The sequence below is a fragment of the Rhinoderma darwinii genome, chromosome 4 (genome assembly GCF_050947455.1).
Source record: "Rhinoderma darwinii isolate aRhiDar2 chromosome 4, aRhiDar2.hap1, whole genome shotgun sequence".
Taxonomy (NCBI): Eukaryota; Metazoa; Chordata; class Amphibia; order Anura; family Rhinodermatidae; genus Rhinoderma; species Rhinoderma darwinii.
Genome location: NC_134690.1, coordinates 381,860,958 through 381,882,809, shown reverse-complemented (window position 1 = coordinate 381,882,809; position 21,852 = coordinate 381,860,958). Strand labels below are relative to the sequence as shown.

The following is a 21,852-nucleotide window of genomic DNA, read 5'->3' as shown; positions in this document are numbered from 1 at the left end:
CCAATGTGTTACCCCAAAATGATGCTATGTAAAGCTCTACGGAGGTTGATGGCACTTTATAAATAAATATAAATAAAAAAACATACATTTTTGAAACCTGAATTCCCATATTTAATATTACCAACCAGATGAAGGATAATTTATAGTTGATGTTTTTTTGTATTTTAGTAAACAAAGATTTAAGAGCTCCGAAACAGTAGCCACTATTTGTATTTCACTAAGTGTTTATAGTAATGTGTTACATTGCCTCTACAAATAATCAACCTAACCTTTTAGAGTATAATGTAAAATAAAATACAATACAATTCACACCCATTATTCGTTTTATGGCTATTATTTACTAGATGGACCTGTATTGGCACTGACTTGTGATTTCACTATTCAAGGCTGATCAGACTACCACTAATGTGTCAATACACAAACCCCCTTCATTGTCCACAAGAGAATTATCCCTGAATAAACACAAATTTGTTGAGCACAATTGCACAGCAGCTCAGTCCTTAGCCATAGCAACCAAGTATGGTGCTATGCACTCACCTATCAACTAATTACTCCAACATGCCGGCATATGTATATTATGAATACCCTACGGTAAATAAAATGATTAGTTATAGGCCACTCTGCCTTGCTCTTTCTCCTTTACATCTGTATGCTGAGCAGAAAACATTTGCATCCTAATAAGTTACATGAAACGCCTATTATGGTTCCTTTTAATGCTTAAAACGTATAGAAAATTAGCAAGCTTCGGCTGAGGTCAAAGGTTAAATGCGTTATAATATAAATGCTGGTTAGTTATAAGGTTACCCTGAGACAAATGCATGTAATATAATTGAGTTATAGGCAGAGTATTCAGGTAATTAGCATGTGTTAATATTGCATATACAGAGGAAGGATTTTGTGGTTGGCAGATTTTTTTGTGGCCCTAGTTTCAAGATACCCTATAATGATTAATATTTATAATTTTTTTGCCATAAAGTATGGATTTGTATTTTGTATATGTTCCTCAGCACAGTTTATACACATAGACATTATGTGCAATGATTACCTGGCCATTTAAAAAAAAAACAAAATAAACAAAAACAACCCAACAAAATACAATGGTGGCTCAGTGATTAGCACTGGGGTCCAGGATTCGAATATGAACAACGACAATCTCTGCACAAAGTTTGCATACTCTCCCCGTGTTTGAGTAGATATTCTCCAGGTACTCCGCATTCCCCCTATATCCCCCCGAAAACATACTGATAGGTTTATTGGCTTCCTATTGGATTCCCCCAATGTGCCTATCTCTATTTTAAAAACTGAACTTCCTGGACTTGAACTCTGGACTCTCCAGTCTTACTTTGCGGCCTTGACTACTCTGATATAGAGAGCCTTGCCTATTCTAGTTTTATTTCAGTCATGTGCAGCTGTTTACTACTCTTGGTGATTGGTTATGAATTGCCTTTACTATGTAGCCAATCACAGTATTTGCTGCCCTATATACACCTACAGATTGGTATTTCTTGTTCCTATTGTTCTGGTTTGCAAGTAATCCAGCTTCCACTATTGCTCTCCTGTGCACCGAACTCTGCATACATCTGACCACGGCTGATCTTTCGCTGTTATGAATGGAGCTCTACATACATCTGACCATGGCTGATCTCTTTCTCCTGTGTACGTACTCTGCATACATCTGACAACCGTTGATCTTTCATTAATGTGTACTGAACTCAGTACCAATTCTGTCCATAATCATGTGATGGACACACGGGTGCTGGGATTGTTACAGTATGTGTATCAGTGCTGTGTCTTCTAATGATCCCAGCACCGGTGTGTCCATCACATGAGCATGGACATAATTTTATCCACTGGAAGTAAACAATGATGGTTCCTACTGAATATCAACAAGCAGAGATCTTGAAAATTGTGAGGAATTAATACAGAAAGAATATTGGAGAATTGAATAAGTTTTAATTATACAAAAGAAGACATTAATTTGCTGAACCTGAACAAACCCTTTAAAGCGGATCTGTCATATATTTATGCTGCCCGTTCTGAGGGCACCATAAAGAAGTGACAGGTACGCTGATTTCAGCAGTCTGTCACCTACTAGTTAAAGAGAGACACCTATAGACTAGACAAATGATCAACTCTGGCACAAAAATAATTGAGTATAAAAATAAATAGATTTTATTACAGATAGACACAACAGAATAAAAAGATGAGTCACACAATGAGAAGGTGTCAACCAATGCAAAGACCAAAGAAACATGTATATAGAGCATGATCATGCGTAGATATAAAGATACAAGCGCATGTGTACATTGGAGTCCAAAAGAGGGCAACCGACCTGCATGAGGTGTGTAACTAGATAATCAATATAGTAACAACAATAGCCCAGTGTAAAGTACTAGAGAGTGCAGGTAGCACAGCCAATGGCCATGAACTAGTGGACTAAACATATCTCAGATGCAGAGCTAAGACCTGTGCAGCCCATAACTGGAGGGCAGAATCACATCAGGCCAAAAGCATGAAACACAAACACCTGTTCTAAGTAATATACATACCCGAAGTCATGGTCCTGCACCGGGAAGACGCCAACACCCAAATTATTAGTTAAAGTGTCGACGTTTTGGAGAAATTGCACTATATAGTTGTGGCGTTCTGGCTGTGATGCAGGGCTTGAGTCCAATGATATTCCTGTATTCTTGGTGACCCCGCCTGCCCCACCCTCCAGCTGTTGAGTGACACTTTCCTCTATTACTTTGCATAGGAAAAAAAAAGTGTCAATCAGCAGCTGGAGGACGGGGACAGCACGACTATATGAATATCCTTGGACTCAAGCCGCCTGCATTGCATCCAGAGTGCCGCCCCTATATAGTGTAACTTCTCTTAAACTGCGGCAATTTGCCTAATAAGTGACAGACCAATGAAATTAGCCATTCTGTCAAGTCTTTATGGTGCCCTCAGACAGGGCAGCATAAATATATGACAGATCCTCTTTAAGCTTTGCCATTTTTTTGGAAAACCTAAGCAATATATAGTGCTAACTTGTTGTCTTGCAAAGTTTTAAGGATTAATGTACACCCAAACAACTATGTCTTGGGATGTTATAAAAATTGTATAGTGCATAGGATCCTATACAGCAGGATATCATGATGTAGTATGGCATGTGACATCAGTAGAGATTTGCTTTGTGGTTTTGGAACATGAAGTTACACTTCGGCCTTAACAAGTTTGTTCCTTATTACAACTGTAGGGAAACTACAGTATGTAGAAACATACAAATTAGTTGAATTTAAAACTGGCTGTACTATTATTAGCAGCACTGGATTTACAACCCAGGAGCCCCTAGGCACAAAACGTATTGTGCCATATGTACCTCCCATTAATAAACTCACTCCAAAAATGAATACAGAAAATCTTGAAATAAATTTATATCATTGAACAAGCAGGGGCGGGTCAAGGGATAGGTGGAGTCGATAATGTAGGTGGTCCCCTATAACAGCATTTGATGGGATGCAATTTATGGATACAATTTTTGCCTACAAATATTTTTATATATTCAAAAGGGATGGCATTGGTGAGGACATGTCTAGGAATTGGAGGGGAAGGATGGCAGCTAGAGGGGCAATGAAATGAATGATTGTCCATCAGACAGTTATCATGCTGAATTTCAGGGACCATGGGTGTTTGTGGGTCCATTCTCAAAGCCCTGCCTTGGACACCACAAGAGCTTCTTCCACCCCAGTGAACAAGAACCACGAGATCTATATTACATGTACTGTATATGATTCACTTCTGACATTGAACAGGAGTCGCCCTTTCCTCCAAGGCCACCTAAAGGCAGGTGTCTTTTGTGCCTAATGGGAAATATGGCTCATATCCTTAGTACAAAAAAAAGATGTTCTGGATTTAACTGTTGCCATATATTTGTATTCACGCTAAGACCTGTTGCATGTACCTGGCGTAGTGTGCATAGAATTTTAAGTAACCTTTAAAAGAATAATTGGAATTATCAGAATATTGACAATTTGGGCTTTACATTTAAAATGTTGAAAAAAAAATTAAAAAGATAAAAATTTACATTTATCTTTTAATCATTTGGTGATAATTATTAATGCAGATGTTGATGGGATGGGGGCAGGGCTTTACGTTATGCCATGTTTAACAAGCCATGTGTAAAATAAGGTGCTTGCAATCCCATGCATCTTGTATTCCTTTCTACAACTCAGGTTTGAGGCAGATTTTGTTGTCAGCAACAGAGATGTATTTTCAGGGCATTTGGTTCTAGTGTATTGTTTATGTAAATCTCTCAGAGTGTGACATTGCAAGATAGCTTCCAGTATGGTGCTGATCCACGTTTTAGGCTGGCAGCCAATGTATTTTATCTTTTACTTCATTATAGTGATCTTCCAATTAGCTGTGGTCTGTAATACCCTGATTTTGGTGGCAGTAGTTTGGGGAGGATTGTTTGATAGTTCTGCTCGAGAGGCAAAATGAGGGGCCTTATTATAGAAAGTGCAGAGGTTTTACTCGAGCTCAGTTCTGTTGCAAAGTTTGCCGATAAGGGAAAACTGGCCCTTGAGCATCCATTCTATTCTGTATATTAACACTTCTAATCTGCACTGCTGATAAAACGGCAAGCCATTTGCCTTTGGAAGAATTAGTTCTGCCTCACTCATGTAACTAGGCGACGGTGATTAACCTTTAAACTGTCCAATATTCTCAGCAGACTCCTGCCCCAGATTAGCAACTATTTAGTTATGACCAAGTAAATTAACAAGATTCTCTTCTTAAAAATATGATTGAAAAAAAAACCATTTAAACATAGAAATGCTAAAGGGCTTTAACACATTCCGTCCTGGTTTTTAAATCTTGATTTTTATATAGATTTACGATAACCCAAAAACAACTTTAAGGAACGCTCAAATAAAATATTATGATTTAAGGTTCTGAATAAAAGTGAAAATAATAAATTATTTCAATAATGATATAATAGTTTAATATTGATTTATTTCAGTTTTCGATTAAATACAAACTGTAATTAATAAAAAAGAATAGACAGTGAAATGTTATGTCAAAAAAAAAGAAAATCTTTTTAATATGTAATATTTTTTTTTTTTTTTTTAAATCCTTACCTAAAATTAATTAAAAAAATTCTTTTATATTTTTTCACAGATATCAGTAGCTATTAATAAAAAATATATAATTTTCGAGAATTAAAAAAATACCTCCCACATCAATAAAAAAAAACAAAAAATTTACTATGATCTAGAATATTACAATTAGATATTTTTCCTTGATATATTATTGAAGAAACATTATTCAAGCAGTCCCCTGATTTCGTTTCTGATTATGTGTTAGCATTACAAACCTATACTTTTAGGATTTCAGATACTGGTTGGAGAATTAAAAAAAAATTACCCTGTAATGTGAGGTTCTTAAAAAAAAATTAAATTGAAAAATACGGAGCAGTCATTAAAAAAAAACGGTCTACAATGTGGTGAAATATTTGCTAAATCCCGGATGTAAATACAACAAAAGACAAAAGCAATCAATAAATACACGTAAATGTGTTTTTACCAATTCTACATTAGCTGCCTCCTTAAAATTTTCTAATCTAGATGCTACATTAGCAGATTGTCTGTCAAACTGCAAGCCACAGTGAAGCCTTCTACATACACCAATTTAAATCATTCATGGTCCTTTCTTTGGCATTATTCAAAAGATCATAATAATTTTCTTGTGCCCATAGCACAAAAAAATCAATTATTTCCCCACAAAGACTTGAAAGTACTTAGCGAGTGCTGCAAGAAAAGCTGAGGGTTATATCAAATTGAAATTGCACTCATTACATACAACACAATTAGTTGCCAAAAGTCTGGCCGGTGTTTTAATTCTGAATGGCATATCTTTATTATTACAGAAACAAGCATGCAAATGGTATTGTTCAGGATTTGCGAAAATCAATAGGATATAGTTCTGTGTGTTTGGTGGCCACTGTCAGTCAGTCTGCTGTGGATTTGAGATAATGTGTGTATTTGAATTAATGAAGGGAATAGCGACATTATAAGTGACACCAAAATAAAAGAAATGGGTACATGATATTTGTAATTATTCTACTTGTGTTTTTGTTGTAAATACTTGTGCTTTTTGTTTTTTAATCAAAGGATTAATTGCATTTTAATAAGGCATTATGATTTTCTGAGCTTTAGTTAATTAAAACTTGTAGTATATAATTATGAAGTGATGCTGACAATTTCTAAAGATCACCCCTATGTTTGCCATATTTATATTTTTTCCCTTTAAAGTGTTTTTTTTCCTATCATTTTTTGTAAAGAGAATAAGCTGGGAAATTGTATAAGATAACAGTTCATGATAAATTCTGATAGGTTGTAATTACAGCCTGGATTTTTGCAATATACTAATGTGAATGTGATATTAATGTTGAAGCTACTTGGTAGGGCTTAACTGCGGTATGAAAATCCATTAAGAATGAAAATTGAGATAGGTTTAATGTGTAAGCCATAAGGCCTCATTCCAAAGGGCGTATTTTACCTGCATATAACTGTACGTATTCTGGATGTAACACCTGGACCACCCGGGGTCCTACTGAACCAAACTCACAGCACTATAGAGTCTGGAATACCGATAGTTAACATGGGTATAATATGCCCATCTGAATGAGGCCACAAATGACAATTAAGACACCAGCAATGTGGGCTGCTAGGTAATGTAAACCTTTCCGAAAAGGTCTTGAAAAAAAACATTGTAGTATTCCGTCATTATACTAGAAGTCGTTCGATTCGATTCGGGACAAAATAATTTCCTGTGAATCGCAAGTGCCCCAATTACCCTAAAAACTCATGTCTGAATCTCTGATGCCTTCTAGGACTGTATCTAAACCCTTTCAAGCTCTTTAACCCTAAACCAGCATTAGTAATGTCAAAAATGACAGCAACATATATGGGTATGGGTAAATAACCTCAGAGCATTTTGGGAAAGCTGTCTGCAAGACATTATGAGGAAGCCCGTTCTAAGTCATGTGATAATTTTTTGAATCTGTAAAAACCATAAAAGTTTCGGATTTCACTGGATTTCTGACCGAATTAGAAATTAGAATTGATTCGCTCATCTCTACATTATACCCATAAAGATTTCATGGCAGGGAAAGTTACATTTCAAAAAGGCATATAGAGGTTCTTAATATTTTAAGTGATGTCTTTTGAGATCGTTAACCACCATGCATGACAGGTATTGAGGACATATGTAGGATACATTTAGACCATTCAGGTATGGTTTTAGAAGGGAACTAAATTCTTCTCTACATTTGCTATTCCTTTGAATGCCATTGATTGTTCAATGTAAGCAGTCATTTTAGGCTGGCAAGAGGATGACTATAGTTTTCTTTAATAGGAATACTGATGAGAAGTCCAGAATATGTCTGATCCCAACACCACTACTTTCTCTCACATACCTCCAGCTCTGAGAACCTTGAGAAACATTGACTATGAGGTTCCTCAGAACCTGGTTAGGGGTTCCTCTGAACACAGCAGTAGTTAGACCTGTTTCTTTTAAGGAGAAGATGGCAAACAAGCCTTCTCAAAGATACTTGGCAACAGAGTCAACAAATCTAAGCCAATATATAGTGCTAGGCAAGGATTATAGAATTTACCCATGAACCAAGCTCCAGTAATGTAGGAATGGGAAATGGGAAAATTATTCAGGGGTTCCCTCATGGTATTAAGGTTGGGAATAACTGTTATATGTGAATGCTTGTTTGTTATAGTTGGTTTAAAGTTGGTGACCAATGAAGTATTTTCTTATAAACTACCTGATCACCGCATTTAGCAAAGTGATTCTAGATAAACGTATTGTCTTTTATATAGCGCACATATATTACGTAATGCTATAAGGAGACTATCATATTTCATATTGGTCCTACAGATAATTTCATGGTCTGTCTTTCCTACTGCAGACAACTACTACAACAAAATCACCAATTTAAAAAAAAAAATCTATTGACGTTAAACCATGGACAAACTCAAGATCTTCATGACCCCCGGTATAACAAAACAAGAGATTCCAAGTACATTAGCTAAGTTCCTACTGTATCTCGTGGGGCAGTTAAGGCCCTTTTACATGGGCCAATTATCGGGCAAATGAGCATTCATATGAACGCTCGTTCCCGATCATTGTCCTGTGTAAACAGGGCAATGATCAGTTGATCAACGAGCAAACGCTCGTTCATCGGCTGATCGAGCAAACGCTTGTTCATCGGCTGATCGTATCATTTATGCAGCCTAAAATATTATCATTTTGGCAGCACATCGCCCTGTGTAAATTAATGGGGACAAGCGAAAATAGGAACGATCGCTCGTCCCCCAGCATTGATCCTGGTCCTTGTAAGTGGAGAAAAATTAGCTCCGGTCAACGAGCTGTATCAGTGATCGGTGTTTGTTTACACGGCCCATGTCGAGCCATGTAAGAGGACCCTTAATTTTTCATACATCAGATTACAGCACATCAACAATGACATTTCCAAGAATGTAACCACCAGAGCAAAATGCAGACTGTAAAGATTACCGTGAGATTTCAGCTGTGAAGCCTGCAAAATGGACTGTAACACAGACTGTAAATCAGTACAAGATATTATTACAATGTATTTACAAAGTGACTTAACATTCTATGTATATTAATTCTATATGTAAAAAGCAATTCACGCATTATACGTTGTAGCTCAATAGGTGATGTGAAGGTTGGATGGGGGAGGGGTTAAATGGGGATGACCAGAAGGGCTAAATGGCTGTGGTAAATACATTTGGGAGATTAAATACTGGTGCATCATATGATCAAATTCATCCCATGCTTCAGATTCATCAACAATGTACGCACCCTTAGGATTTCTAAGCAGAAATATGCTGGAAAATCTTGATAAATGAGCCACTATCATTGTGAATCTGAAGCCATGTTCACTGCTCCTTATACATTCGTGGCACAGGGTCTCCATAAATATGGTGTCTTGCCCCAATTCCATAAATTTCAATGTATTTACCAGTGTAAATACATTGATAAAACTGCCCCAATGTTTCTATCTAAGGTGGACACATTTCATAGAATGCTCAATTATTAAATTTTTTTACATTTCTTGATTTAATTTTATTGTTAACAATAACAATACAATTTTTGCGTAAAGCTAGATGTAAGGGACAAATTGCTCTTTATCAGGCATTAGCATTAATTCGTTTAGACATACGTGAAATTCACTATAACGATTTCAAACTCAATGTCATGAGATTGGTCACAGTCTCCTTATTAAGGCAAGAGCTTGAGAAGGTGATTCATTGAAACCTTTCTCTAAAATGTTTGCTCAGTAGCACAATGGAGAGAGATGGGAAATCTACTTTTCATGAACATCTCAGCCTATCAGTCATGGCCTGCAGCAGGAAGAGAATGAGGGAAGGTCAGACAATTATGTGTGGTAATCACCGTAAGCATATTATCTGAGACACAGATGTCTTCCATGACCCTGCCCGGTATAGCTATTAACCCTATGGCAAAATAAAAACGGAGGAAAGAGGGAGGAAATCCCATAGGTAAACCAGATCTATTCAATCAGGAATAGCCAGCACTCCCTGAAAAGTTGAAGACATTTTGTTTTCTTTCTAAGGAAGCTGTCCGACACGTTGACCTCATGTTGGAGTATTTGCTGCTAGTTTGGCCTAACGTAATTTTCTGGCCTTTCTAAAGATTCATTCATGTGAGATAAATTGAGACGTCATCTGTAAATGAGCCTGACAGACTGACTTGTGACATACTTGAAAACACATAATAGCCTTGGAATGTGGGAAACCATTTAGAAGAAAATCATTCTCCTAAAATGGTTTGTTAAATCCTTGAAATAAAGCCAAGATTAACATATAAAGCCATGATTAATTCATTAATGGAATGATGCTGATTTATACTGCTGCAGGACTGTAAGGGTATGTTCACACATGGAAAATTTGTTGCAGAAATTTCTTGCGATTGTCCCATTCATCTTAATGGGGTTTGCAGAATTCTGTGCACATACTGCAGAAATAACTCCATTCAGTTGAATGAAATAGATTTTTGCCACGCACGACATTGAAACGTGTGAACATGCCCTAATACAAAGGCGAAGCATATTCATAGATGGAGACTTTGGGTCAGATTTATCAGTGTATTTACTGTAGTCTTCTGATTTATACAATTTGAAAAATACTCCTTTTTCGGACAAATTTTTTGGAAAAAGTAGGTGACCCTTTAGAGTCACACTTAGAAATGAGATGGAGCACAACACAAGGTCTAAAAGGGCATGTGCCCTGAGGATGAATCTGGTGCACGCTGCACGTGGAAGAGATACTGGCCAGTACTATTAAAATCCCCCCTTTAGTCTTCACAGCAAGGCACCCAATGCATAGGTTTAAGAATGCGCCCCCCAATGACTTTGCTTATTTCTTCTATCAGCTGATTTAATCTACAGAGAAGCGCTAATTCGTTACAGTGGTCTCCTGTCACACAGCAAAAGTCTATTCCTGTGTGACAGGTGCGATTCTCAAACCCTTTGGAACATTCCCATTTAGTGAAGAGAAAAGACGCATTGGTCCCTGGTACCTACAGAATTATAAGCCACTCAGTATCGACTACAAAGAAATTTAAAGGCAGAGCCTTTTTTTTTAATGGCGCCTTAGGTGACCCCATAGGGTGCCTCAACCACCCCTTAGACCCTTAATACATACAGTAGCTTAGAAAATGTTGCTCATGTCACAGTAGACTAGATTTTCTGTTACACCACAGCTGGTAGGAGGATAATTTGTTCAAATGCCCTTATCTATAAGCTATCTTAATACAGTAAGGTGAGCTCTATATATATATATATATATATATATCCAAAAAAGAGAACGTGAAGCAGCACTCAAATAAAGTGAATTTATTCATCCAACATGGAACCACAATGTTTCACCTCCCCTATGAAGGCCCTCCTCTTGAAAATGCCTTCATAGAGGAGGTGAAACGTTGTGGTTCCATGTTGGATGAATAAATTCACTTTATTTAAGTGCTGCTTCATGTTCTCTTTTTTGGATATCTAAAACATAAGGAGAGGTCACTCCTTTATTTTTGAAGCTTTGCACCAGCCTAGTCAGGCATTTGTTCACAGTGCTGCTCCAATCCTCTGCTTTTTTCTATATATATATATATATATATATATATATATATATATATATATATATATATATATATGTATCCCACCTATAAAGTAGACTTAGGCCAAATTGGACCACCCCTTGCTTTCCATCACTTTTCTTGTTACAAAAGTTGTAAAAACTTTAGATAATGGAGTCACACCTTGGGGTCGCACAGAAAAAGTTATGCAGAGGCTTCATAAATATAGGGTCTCATTTATCAAAATTGTCCAAAAGAAAAACTGTCCTCATCACCCATAGCAACCAATCAGAGCTAAGCTTTAAATTCTTAAAATACGCTGGAAAAAAGTTGGACTTTGGTTGCCATGGGTAACAAGGCCAGTTTTTCCAGACATAAATGAGGCCTATTTACTTCAGTTTTTAGTCTTATATCTTGCTCAAAGTTGCCAACACTGGCACTGTTGCCAATAGCAACCATTTGTTGCTATGGACAATCAGTTTTTCTGTTAGACTGTTTTCCTAAATTAGGTTCAATGTTTGTTGGTTGGACACATCTAGTGCTTTATTTACTAAACAGCGTTCAACTCTTTTAACCCCTCCCCGACATTTGTCATAAGTATACGTCATGGAAAGCCAGTGTTTCCCGCAAAATGTCGTATACTTATGACAAATGCATGGCACCGGCTCAGAGTCGGAGCCATGATCCCGGGATGCCGGCTGTATCTTGCAGCTGACATCCTGCTGTAACGGCGGGGGCCAAAGTTAGCTTCGATCCCCGCCATTAACCCCTTAAATTCAGCCGTCAAAACCGATCGCTACATTTAAAGTGTTTGCAGCTCATCGACACCCCAGCAATGAAATCGCTGTGGTGTCGGTGGCTGCAATGGCAACCGGAGGCCTAATACTGGCCTCCTGGTGTGCCTAGCACTGAAAACTTTCAGCCCCCTGAAAGGCTTCCATAGCCGCCAGCAAGATGGCGCCGGCTCAGGAGATTTTTTGGCGCAATCAGCGATGGATGTCAGCTGTATGTTACAGCTGACATCCATCTGTAACTGCAGGAACCGGAGCTAGCTCCGATCCCTGCCATTAACCCCTCAGATGCAGCGATTGGATGCGATCACTGCATCTTTGTGGTTGCTAGCAGATCGGCAGCTGTGCCCTGCAATCACACGACTGCCGACTGCTATTATGACAACAGGAGACCTAGCAATGGCCCCCTGTCTGGAATTATGGAAGCCGATTAGGCCCCGCCCGGAGGCGAAGCCTAATTGGCTTGCTGTCAGTGAATGACTGACAGATCTAATACATTGCACTACATAGGTAGTACAATATATTAGAAACAAAATCTGACAGTTGGACCTTCAAATCCCCTAGTGGGACTAAAGTAAAGTGTAAAATAAAGTGAAAAAAAAGTTGTCAAAAATATAATAAAAGTTTCAAGTAATAAAATAAAACACAATCGCCCTTTTTCCTCTATCAAGTCTTTTATTATTGAAAAAAAAATAATAAACCATACATCTTTAGTATCGCCGCAAGCGTGACGGCCTAAACTATAAAAATCTTATGTTATTTATTCCACACGGTGAAAAAAAAAACTTAAAAAACAATCCCAGAATTTCTGCTTTTTGGTCACTTTACCCTACAAAAATGAAATGAATAGTGATCAAAAAGTCGCATGTATCCAAAAATGGTGCCTATAAAACTATAGCTCGTCTTGCAAAAAACAAGCCCACATACAGCTCAGTCGACGAAAACATTTTACATTTATGGTTCTCAGAACTTAGCGACAGGAAAAATACATTCTTTTTACAAAAGTAATTCTATTGTGCCAAAAGAAGTGCTATAAATTTGGCATCGCCCGAATCAGACTGACCCGCAGAATAAAGTTAGCATGTAGTTTATAACGCATGGTGTACGCTGTAAAAAAAACAAAACGAAAAAACTATGCCAGAATTGCTGATTTTTGGTCACCTTGCCTCTCAAAAATTAGGATAAAAAGTCATCAAAAAGTTGCATGTACCCCAAAATGGTACCAATAATAACTACAGCTCGTCCCGCAAAAAAACAGCCCTTATACCACTACATCTATGAAAAAATAAAATGAGTTAAAGAGGCTCTGTCACCAGATTTTGCAATCCCTATCTGCTATTGCAGCAGATAGGCGCTGCAATGTAGATTACAGTAACGTTTTTATTTTTAAAAAACGAGCATTTTTGGCCAAGTTATGACCATTTTTGTAGTTATGCAAATGAGGCTTGCAAAAGTCCAAGTGGGTGTGCTTAAAAGTAAAAGTCCAAGTGGGCGTGTATTATGTGCGTACATCGGGGCGTTTTTAATACTTTTACTAGCTGGGCGCTCTGAAGAGAAGTAACATCCTCTTCTCTTCAGAACGCCCAGCTTCTGACAGTGCAGATCTGTGACGTCACTCACAGGTCCTGCATCGTGACGGCCACATCGGCACCAGAGGCTACAGTTGATTCTGCAGCAGCATCAGCGTTTGCAGGTAAGTCGATCTCATGAAATTAAAAAATGCGTTTGTGTAGATCATAGGGGAACATTTTGTCTGTTTAAAGGGGTGATTTATCAGGGCCCTAAAATTAGGGAACCAGGAAGGGGAGGGCCCAAATATATCTGCTGGAAGCGACGGAGCCCGTATTATACCAGGACAACACTTTCCCAGTAAAATTTCCCAAACAGCAAAGGTGCGGAGTGTGGACCAAAAGGGGGATAAGGTCACGATTTATCAGTGCGACACCGGCCTGTGCAGAAAAGATTCATCACAGCGTAACACACATCTATGGATTATTTTATTGTTTACCCCATTATTATGCCACCTGACTATGCCCCTGATGTACTCTGCCCAGCTTACATGTACCCCCACATTATGAACTGAAATACCAGTAATACTCAAACAAAACTACTACCAAGCAAAATATAAGCTTCAAAAGCCAAATGGCGCTCCCACCCATCTGAACCCTACAGCGTGCCCAAACAGCAGTTTACTTCCACATATATGGCACCACCATACCCGGGAGAACCCTTTTAACAATTTTTGGTGTGTGTCCCCAGTGGCATAAGCTGGGCACAACATATTTGCCACTGAATTGGCATATCTGGGGAAAATTTTAAATTTTTACTTTGCACCATCCGCAGCGCATTTATTTATGGAAAAGACCTGTGGGGTGAAAATGCCAACTTCACCCTTTGATAAATGCCTTGAGGGGTGTAGTTTCTAAAATGGGGTCACTTCTCAGGGGTTTCTTTTATTACTTCACATTAGCTCCCTGCAATTGTGAACCAATACTTTATATGTCGCCAAATTATGCCTCAATTTCGCATGGTACTCTTTCACTCCTGAGCCTGGCCGAATGTCCAGGCAAAAGATTAGGGCCCCATGTAGGGTGTTTCTAAAACCAGGAAACACAGCATAATAATTAGAGAGCTGTCCTGTTATGGTGGCACAAGCTGAGAACCACATATTGGCATATCTATTGAAAAATCCCATTTTCACTCTGCAATATCGAGTGCACACTAATTTATGCAAAACACTTGCGAGGTTAACATGCTCACTAAATGGCTAGAATACCTTTAGGGGTGTAGTTTCCAAAATGGGGTAACTTTTGGGGGGTTTCCACTGTTTTGGTCCCACAGGAGTTTTGCAAATGCGAAATAGCGACCAGAAACCAATCCAGCAAAATCTGTACTCCGAAAGCCAAACGGTGCTCCTTCCCTTCTGAGCCCTGCCGTGTGCCCATAAATTAGTTTATGAACACATATGGGTTATAGCCGTACTCGGGAGAAATTGCTTTACAAATTTTGCGCTAAAGCTACGTCTTATTGGAAAAAAAAATAATTTTTATTTTCACTGCCCTATTCAAATAAAATCTATGAAACACCTCACTACACCCCTTGATGAATTCCTAAAGGGGTGTAGTATCACAAATGGAGTCCCTTTTGGGGAGTTTCCACTGGTACCTTAGGAGCTTTGCAAAAGCGACATGGTGTCAAGAAACCAATCCAGCAAAATCTGTGCTCCAAAAGCCAAATGGCGCTCCTTCTCTTCTTATCCTTGCCGTGTGCCAAAACAGTGTTTATGACCACATATGGGGTATTTCTGTACTCCAGAGAAGTTGCTTTATAAATTTTGGGGTTCTTTTTTTCCTTTATTTGTTGAGAAAATGAAAAATTTTGAGCTAAAGCTACGTCTTATTGAAGAAAAAGGATTGTTTTTATTTTCACTGCCCAATTCTAATAAATTCTATGAAACACCTGTGGGGTCAAAATGATCACTGCACCCCTAGATGAATTCCTCAAGGGGTGTAGTTTCCTAAATGGAGTCACTTTTTGGGCGTTTTCACTTTTTTGGTCCCTCGGGTGCTTTGCAAATGCGACATGGCCGCCGTAAACCATTCCTGCTAAATTTGAACTCCAAAAGGCGCTCTTTCCCTTCTAAGCCCTGCCGTGTGTCCAAAAAGCCATATCGGTACTGTTTTACTCGGGATAAATTGCTTTACAAATTTTGCATGCTTTTTCTCCTTTAGCCCTTGTGGAAATGAGAAACAATTCGCTAAACCTGCATTTTCTTTGAAAGAATGTAGATTTTCATTTTCACGGCCTACTATCAATAATTTCTGCACCAAACCTGGGGAGTCAAATTCTCACTATACCCCTAGATAATTTCCTCAAGGAGTGTAGTTTCCAAAATGGGGTCACTTGTGGGGGGTTTCTACTGTTTTGGTCCCTCAGGGGCTTTGCAAATCCGACATGGCCTCCGCAAACCATTCCTGCTAAATTTGAGCTCCAAAAGCCAAATAGCACTGTTTCCCTTCAAAGCCCTGCCATATTGTTTTACTCGGGAGAAATTGCTTTACAAATGTTGGGGTGCTTTTTCTCTTTTAGTCCTTATGGAAATGAGAAAAAATTAGCTAAACCTACATTTTCTTTGAAAGAATGTAGATTTCCATTTTCACGGCCTAGTTCTAATAATTTCTGCAATAAACCTGTAGGGTCAAAATGCTCACTATACCCCTAGATAATTTCCTTAAGGGGTGTAGTTTCCCAAATGGGGTCACTTTTGGGGGATTTCCACTGTTTTGGCACCGCAAGAGCCCTTCAAACCCGACATGGAGCCTAAAATATTTTCTAATAAAAAGGAGGCCCCAAAATCCTCTAGGTGCTCCTTTGCTTCTGATTTCGGTGTTTCAGTTCAGTAGCGCACTAGGGCCACATCTGGGAAATTTCCTAAAACTGCAGAACCTGGGCAATAAATATTGAGTTGCGTTTCTCTGGTAAAACCTTCTGTGTTATAAAAAAAATGGATTAAATATGAATTTCTGCAACTACAAAAAATGAAATTTGTAAACTTCACCACTACTTTGGTTTAATTCCTGTAAAACGTCTAAAGGGTTAAGAAACTTTCTAAATGCTGTTTTGAATACTTTGAGGGGTGAAGTGTGGATCATAAACTTTTTGTGCTACTTTTACATATATTGAATATTACTAAAAACGTTGACGTCTTATATGTCGTCATTCAAGGATTTAATATATCTCTACCTTTTGCCATTTTTGAGCATTTACTTTGATGTTAGTATTCTCTCGTTCTTCCCCTATTTGTATGATCTAGGACATCACAAATATAAATTTATTAAAAAATTCCTTTTGATTTACGGTTATGTTGTCTGGCTGCTAGACAACATGAGACGCTCACCGGATCCTATTTGGACATGCGCAGTTGATGGTAGTGTGACTGCATCGCGCTTCCGGCGTTTTCTGTTGCATAGCAATATGCTATGTCCGGTCTTTTGTTTTCACGCATGCGCATCTGTGATTTACGAACGCCAAAACAAAGTACGATGAGGATCGTCTCAACACATTGTAGCAACTAAGCTGATTGTATTGCTGATCGTTGATTGGCGAGTGGCCCTGCAGTTCCATCCCCTGACACAGCTGTATACTTTTTGATTATGTTCCAAATCATGTATTTTTCACAGAATATGGATATGTATATTTTTTATATTTGTAACTTTATGTATACATTTTTGTTTTCGTTGATACCTTAATCTTTATTTATTTCACTGCATTTGCACTTTACAAGTTTTATATTTATTATAATGAGGCTGATGATACTAATTGATTACATGTTATATAAATCATTATGAGCCTGTGTATCACTATGCTTGAGAGAGGTCCTATTGCAGGACTGAAACGTTGCACTGTCTGATGCTGCCTGAATAAACTACAATTTCTTATCACCTATTGGAGTGCAGCAAGATCTTCTTTTGAATACTATATATATATATATATATATATATATATATATATCCAGGGCCGCCATCAGTAATTTCAGGGCCCCATACAGCTAAATTGTCTGGGCCCCCCTACCGTGGCACCGCCCGTTAACGATACTCCGTCCAGCACCATATCACTCTCTTTGTGTGATACTTAAATAATAACTTTTTATTTGGCCGAAAATTTTTGGAGCCTGCCCCCATGACAAGGTAGACTCTTTTGACTGGGCCCTACTCTACTCTAACGTAAAAATATATAGACTTTATTCCTTTTTCTGCAGATTTAATAAATATAATACTTAAAGGGGTTTCCCAGCCCCTAAAAATGTATGCCCTATCCTCAAGATAGGCCATCAATAGCTGATGGGTCGGGGTCCAACTACCGGGCCCCCCGCCGATCAGCTGTTTTGAAGGGAGTGCAGCGCTTGTACGAGCGCTGCTTCCCCTTCATTTCTACTTGCTCACTGTGAAACGCCAACACAGATGTAGTGCAATTCAGAGTATTGTAGCCTTCTCACAATCACTTCATTGGGAGAGGGCTGCAATACTGTGAATCGCCGCTACATCAGGGTCGACGATTCACAGTGAGCAAGTAGAAATGAAGGGGTAGCAGCGCTCGTACCGACCCCAAAACTATTGATGGCCTATCCTTCGCGAGTGCACGTGTCCGCCCGCGGGAGCGCGCGGCCGTCCGTTCACACGTGCGCGCGGTAGCACGCGGGTGCGCGCAAGCGGTGTTTGACGTCCGGACCCCCATGATGAGAGGGGGGCCCGAAGCTCACGACTTTCTTTTGGTGAAAAGTACGGGCCCCATTGCAGGGACCTGTTTTTTTTTCTACCAAAGGCAAGTCGCGGCAGTTGCCGGGCCCACTTTCAATTAGGTTTGGCCGGGCCACTTACAGCAGTACCCCTAGTACTGATGGTGGCCCTGTGTATATATATATATATATATATATATATATATAAATCTGTACTATGACAACGATCTCTTGACAGATAGAGAAATCACTGGCATGACGGGGGCTGGCATTTGTACAAGAGATGGATGGTTCACATTTTAGTATTAGGATTTGATTGTTATACTATACAATATATTACGCTCTTTTCTGTACAAAGGAAAATTTATTAGTCACAAAAAATAGTCCAGAGGGCGAGGGGCTTCTTTTCTCTAGATGTTAATGATAGATATAATCTGATGGAGAAAGGCTGCGGCAGGTGCATCTCACACTGGGGCAGCAGCGTGCAGATCCAGTGACTACTCCTTAGTTATATCCTCCAGGACATCTGGAAGTCTCCGGCTGTGATGGGAGGTCCAGTGTGTGGCTTCAAAGCTTCTTACAGACCTGTGGATAGAGGATCAGGTTACACGGAGCCGACAGGTACAGTGGCATTTACACAGAATGTCATATATTCTATTATAAATATTGATTCAATTGGGTAATTCTGGAATTGCACTGCAAAGAAAATGGGGATCAGACCAACCGTGTTTTTGAGATTGGTGGGGCTCTCAGTGATCACCAATCACACTTTAATGGCATGTCTAGTTGTGATCCCATAGTTGTATATCAGTAGAAAACCCTCTTAAAGGGGTTGTACAAGAATCAAAAATTATGATCTATCCACAGAACAGGTGATCATTTCCTTATGGTTAGGGGCCCCACCGCTCTGACCTTCACTGATCGTTAGAACGGGGAACCTGAATCCTCCGCTCTATTCAATGTCCTTCTCATTGCGGTTGAGCAATGAGGAGGATATTGAATAGAGCGGCGGTCGAGCATGCGTTCTGCTGCTCCATTCAAAGTCTATGGGAATGGTGGGAACAGCTGAGTGTAGGGCTCAGCTGTTTCTGTAATTTTCATAGACATTGAATGGAACAGGTGGCGCATGCTCGACGCAGCACCAATCAAGCCCCTCTACACTGTGGGGGGTGCAGTGATTAGTAACAGGGGGTCCGGGAACCCTGTTCTCACATTCAATGGGGACCCGAAAACTCATAAGATTTTTTTGTGATAATAGTAGCCAATTAAATCAATAAATAATGTGTGCAGAAAAGAAAATAAGACATGAATAGACTTTGGGCAAAGTAACCAACATGGGTTTTTCCCAAAAATACAACTGCAACTACTACTGTATACAAATGTATGTAAGACAAAGTAATGAGACATAAATCCTTCCCAATTCCACATACCTTGCCAGTGGGATCTGCCGGTAATACCAGGGCTGTTCCTGGATTATGACTCAGGACACTGTAGGTTGGGTCTCTTCTCCACAATTTAATTTGTCCAACAAGCAATTTTAAATTTTTGTTTGTTCTTGAAGTTCTTTTTTAAATAAATAACATGTAAATAGTTCTCCTCCGTGCAATGTTTTCATTGGTTAAAAAAAGATTAGTTGGAACATCTTTTCAGCAGGAGCTTTATGGCTGTTAAGTTTTTAGGTGGCACATACCTAGCCAGCATTGCGCCCAGTCTAGGGTGTGGAGCTAGACTGCTCAGGATTTCCCTGCCATACATCCTGGCTTCGGGGCAGCGGTCCTGTAAAGATTGAACTACAGCCGGTATTGCCCTATCTGTGATCCCTTTTCTACCAGACAGAAAAAAGTCTGGGCCCATTCTGTCCACCAAACCTACCAGATGCTTGACTGTGGTGGATCTCACTTTGCTGTTGTTGTGGCAGAGTCCTCCCTCTATTAGGGCTGTCAGAGCGCGACCTGGGCTGACATTTTCCACCATTGATGTCAGAGCGCTGTCCACTGCTTCACGGATAAAGGTGTTGGATTCCCCGGCCTTGTGTAGCAACACCCGGACATTTTGCTGGAGGTCGCAGTCCATGTTCACCTGCAATATTGTGAACATCATGTCCAGGCACTTGATTGCTGCGAGGGACACTGCGGATCTCAGGTTGGTCACTTCCTTCATTACTGCTGTCCTCAGGTCTTGTATTATTAGAACAGCAGCTTCAGGATGGACCGATATCAAGGATGAGATGGTGTCAATGCCTCGAATCTTTTTCTCCCAGTCCTCGTCTTCCAGCAGGATTAAGGCGTCAGCAACTGTCATCTTGGACTGGGACATCTTCTTTGGTTGTTTATTGTGCGTTGCTTTATGGCTTTGGACTGCATGATGACTTGATGATGGTCCTATAGATGGTAATACAGATGTCCTCTTTCTCTCAGGTGCAGGAGGCTCATCATGCTGGTTCCTTTGATGTAAATAGGAATTGTTATACTGCACCGTACTCACAGGCGTTATTTTTGGTAAAAGTTTTGATGGATACGCCTGGAGAGAATTCCTCCCATTGTTCATATTCCTGAGTTCTTCCAAGGTCTTTTCCGCTGCTGCAATATACTTTTTATATCTTTGGCCAGTTTCCTTGGTGACCTCTTTTTCTGTGGCTTTTTTGGGCCTTTTAGGTGGTTCTGGGGTGTTAGGGATTTTCCAACCCAGATTTTTTCCACAGTCACCAGATGGCGGATGTTTGTCAGGGATTCTCAATTGAAGATTGCTGGTCAACCTGGCCAGCACTCTCTGAGCCGCCACATCCCGGTAGTCAGCAAAGTTGTCACCTAGACTGTACTTGTGATTCATGCCATAACAGATGGAGGAAATATCTGAGAGGTCAGAATCTGAGCTGGATGTTACTGAGCTACTACAGTCAAAGGAGTCTTCTGCCCACATCTTCCAAAAAATTATATAAAACACTTGGTGCGCACACCAATATCACTGCTTCTCTCTGTAGGGAAAGTCCAGCAATGTGCAGAGCACTCAGCAAGCGAAGTTCTAATACAATCGTTTCACCATGACGCTTCTATGACATCAGCCGGACCTGTAGAACTTTTCCCTTAAAGGGCCATTGACTCAAAAATAGACGAATATGTTTAATATTGTTCACAAGTAAAACACCTAACAGGACAAGTACTGGATACAAATATTTACTGTTTTAATTGTGGGGGAAGATTTATTTATTATCAGCCAATATTTATTTATTATCACCCATTTCAGAATAACCGAGCTCTTATTGCAACATTTACTATACCTTATTTTTCCTGTACATCTCCAGTGCTGCAAGTAATTTACTTAACTTCTTCCCGCAAATCGGCGTTACTGTACGTCCCTTTTAACGGTGCGTTCCTGCAAATGGGCGTACAGTAACGCCCTGAGGATGAAGCGGGCACAAGAGCTGTGCGCGCTTCATCTTCAGCGGGTGTCAGCTGTAATATACAGCTGACATCCCGCTGCAATGGTGGCGATCATAGTTCTCTCAGATCGCCGCCGTTTAACCCCTTAAATGCCGCTGTCAATAGCGACATGGGTATTTAAGTGATTGACACAGAGGGAGGGGGCTCCCTCTGTACCCCGTTGGCCCCCTGCGAAAAATCGCAGGGTGCTGATGGTTGCAATGGCAACCAGGAAGCC

General features: G+C 39.6%; 1 protein-coding gene across 1 annotated transcript; it reads right to left on the bottom strand.

The window, feature by feature from the left end:
* Nucleotides 1-18,575: 18,575 nt before the first annotated feature.
* Nucleotides 18,576-21,175, bottom strand: LOC142761386 (TOG array regulator of axonemal microtubules protein 1-like). The gene is made up of 2 exons (XM_075864576.1): nucleotides 19,626-21,175; nucleotides 18,576-18,780 (listed from the first exon to the last, which is right to left on the bottom strand). Exon 1 carries the CDS (start codon nucleotides 21,112-21,114, stop codon nucleotides 19,825-19,827), a length of 1,290 nt encoding a protein of 429 aa, XP_075720691.1. The 5' UTR covers nucleotides 21,115-21,175; the 3' UTR covers nucleotides 18,576-18,780; nucleotides 19,626-19,824.
* Nucleotides 21,176-21,852: the final 677 nt, after the last annotated feature.

What these genes read in the sequence shown, in the direction of transcription:
- LOC142761386 (XM_075864576.1), bottom strand. Translation starts at nt 21,114, where the DNA reads ATGTGGGCAGAAGACTCCTTTGACTGTAGTAGCTCAGTAACATCCAGC.